The following is a 3,215-nucleotide window of genomic DNA, read 5'->3' on the forward strand; positions in this document are numbered from 1 at the left end:
CTCTTCCCATGTCCTTAACGTGGGTCAAACCAAACGCGTGTTCGCACGGTCCTCCATCTCCACTCTTATACAAGCAACACACCTAAACTATATAGTCACCAGAAAATCATGACCGTTTAAGTCTCTAACATTTATCTGTCACGTTCGATCAACCTGCATCATTGCCTACGTCACTCTCAGTGCGTAGACGCGTTAGTTGTTTTATTCAGGCCCATCGAGCCATCGACGCGATGCTTTTCGCCTATATAATAGCCTCCAAAGACCGCGCTAACGAAATCCCACTGTGTCTCTGGTAACCAACAACAAGGAGCAGAAACAAAAGCAACCAGAAAATGGGAAAGGAAGCAGAGAAAGTGAGGAAACCTAGGTTTCTATGCCTCCATGGATTTCGAACAAGCGGAGAAATTCTCAAGAAACAGATCCACAAGTGGCCTGAATCAGTTGTTCAAAAGCTCGATCTTGTTTTCCCAGACGGACCTTACCCGGCCCAAGGCAAATCCGACGTTGAAGGGATCTTCGATCCTCCTTATTACGAGTGGTTCCAGTTCAACAAGGTTCATTTTATATTTTATCTTCAAGAAACATTTGATTCTGCTCCGCTTTGTATATTTCCGTTTTCTGAACGAAAAAGAAAATTATATGTCTCTCAGGAATTTACCGAGTACACAAATTTTGACCAGTGTCTTGCTTACATCGAGGATTTTATGATTAAGCAAGGACCGTTCGATGGTCTCCTGGGTTTTTCTCAGGTTAGTGAGCTGTTATTCTTATTGAATTGCTATCTAATTTCTCCTCTTGATAATGTTGATTGATTCTGTTGTTATTATAATTGATTCATGGCATGTGCATGAATGATGCAGGGGGCAATATTATCGGCGGGGCTGCCGGGGCTGCAAGCCAACGTAAGACGATGTTTCGTTGATTATTATGCTGTTTTTAGTTTTTTAATAAGACAGTGGGGATGATTTAAAAAAAAAAAAAAAAAAAGAAGCGACTATAGCTTTGTTTTGCTCATGTTATTTGTTTATTCATTTTCTATTTGCAGGGTGTGGCTCTAACGAAGGTACCCAAAATAAAGTTTCTGATAATAATCGGAGGGGCTAAGTTTAAATCACCATCTGTGGCTGAGAAGGCGTATGCTTCTCCAATTCAGTGCCCATCCCTCCACTTTTTAGGTATATATTTCTCATTTTACTTCTCCCCTTTGACTGAACGCCATACAGGGCACACTAGTATTTCCATTAAAAAATAAATCAATCCATGCCTATTCGCCGTGGATGCCTAGTGGAAGAGGAATTGAACACAAGAAAAATGTATCATGCATCTACTAATGGCAGGTCTGATTGATTTGTTGCAGGAGAGACGGACTTCTTGAAGCCATATGGATTGGAGCTCTTGGAATCATGTGTAGACCCTGTTGTGATTAATCATCCAAAGGGCCATACCATACCAAGACTTGGTAAACATAGCATTCTGTTTTCTTGCATATTTTGTTTCTTGTTTCCATTTGTATTTTGCTTGGAGCATTTCTGTTACTATGTTTGCTCATTGTTTGTCTTCTCTTTCTTCCTTTCAGATGAAAAAGGTCAGGAAACCACGCTGAGCTTCATTGAGAGGATTGAAAATACGTTGGCCAAGACAGAAAATACTGATAGTCTTTTAGATTAGCCTTTTACTGATAGGCGTCAGAAAAATTCACTTTGTTTAAGTTATATTTACTAAAGTACCTTGTAATCATTTATAATGCCTATATTAATGTTTAACTATTATTTTTAATACATGTGACAGTGTCCTGTTTCCCCCTTCCCATGTATATATATATATATATATCCTCAATATTATTTTTGTGGAGGATTAGAGGAAAGCTAATGCAAGGCAGGTCTTTGTATGCTTAATTTTTCGGATTGTGCAATTCAATTATTTTACACGTACAAACCATCAATATCATGCTAATTACTCCACCATCAATTTTCAAAAAATGCATTTATTTCGTGGAAAGACATCTTGGTCATGAAAAATGTTTGGGTGCAATTAATATAAGCTTGACTTAGAACAAACTTAACAGTAGTTAAATTACATATTTATATGGAGATTTGTGTAAATTAATTAAAATGTGTATAATATAATGAATATAAGAATTTAAATATAAATATTTAATTTAATTGTTATTAAGTTTACCTTATAAGAGTTCAAACTTTTAATAATTATATTCAAAATATTTTTAAAACTAAAATTATATTTAAAATTTTTATAATTACACAGAATTAAATAAGTGAGCATTTATGAAGAAAGTATTTTATTAATGAATTATTATTTAAATCATTTTATAAATCTAATTAAAAAATTATTTATTTTATTTTTAATTTCAATAAAAGAATTAAACTTAAAAGTCACGTTTGTTTTAAAAGATAAATATCAAAAACAATGAATAAAAAAGACTAATCGTTCTTATAACCTTGTGTTTCTGAGGATAATTCGTGTTTCTCTTAGTGAAATTCTGTCACCCATGGTATAATAATTTTTTCTCATAAAATGTGGAAAATTGAGGGCCATATGCAACATATCTATTAAAAAAAAAGTTTTTTAAAGCTTTTTAATAACTATATATTCTTATATTTACTATTAGTAGTTAATTATTTATATTATAATTTAAAACAAAATTTTTTAATAAAAATAATTATTAAATTAATTATTAAATATAAAAATATTGATATTTCTTTTTAACTTTAGTTAAAATATTTTTCTTAATTTTTATAATTATGAAACACACTATCAAGAGTGTTTAAAAATTAGGTAAAAGGTCCATTTTGGCACCTTAAGTTTTATCTAAATGTTAAATTAGCTTTTAAAATTTTTTAATGTCCATTTCAGCCTTCAAGTTTTTAAAACAACACATTATACTCCAAACTTAATATAGTTCTAACAACCTTATATTGGAGATATTTACCTTGGCTAAATATGCCAAATTTTACGAAATGAGTAAAGCTCAATATCTCAAAAACTCAAATCCCTAATCTATAAATGGTGTATTGAAAAATTCTTTGATTCTACTGTTGTTAAATGTTGAAATTCGAAGAGAATAACACACGCAAAGGTGGAGAATCAGAGAAGGGTGAGTTTGTAGTAGCAAAGGTAATCAATTTGTGTCTCTCATCACAATTTTTTCTTTATTTGTATCTTTCATCTTTGTATTATCTTTCCTTTTATCTCTCATA

The 3,215-nt window shown here is 31.9% G+C and overlaps 1 protein-coding gene across 1 annotated transcript; it reads left to right on the forward strand.

The window, feature by feature from the left end:
• Positions 1-252: 252 nt before the first annotated feature.
• On the forward strand, positions 253-1,778 carry LOC110634165 (dihydrofolate reductase). Its single transcript, XM_021783097.2, has 6 exons — positions 253-554; positions 651-749; positions 861-902; positions 1,046-1,175; positions 1,358-1,459; positions 1,577-1,778. The coding sequence occupies exons 1-6, from the start codon at positions 333-335 to the stop codon at positions 1,666-1,668; spliced, it is 687 nt and encodes a 228-aa protein (XP_021638789.2). The 5' UTR covers positions 253-332; the 3' UTR covers positions 1,669-1,778.
• The last annotated feature ends 1,437 nt before the right edge of the window (positions 1,779-3,215 follow it).

This window comes from Hevea brasiliensis, chromosome 16, assembly GCF_030052815.1.
Source record: "Hevea brasiliensis isolate MT/VB/25A 57/8 chromosome 16, ASM3005281v1, whole genome shotgun sequence".
Taxonomy (NCBI): Eukaryota; Viridiplantae; Streptophyta; class Magnoliopsida; order Malpighiales; family Euphorbiaceae; genus Hevea; species Hevea brasiliensis.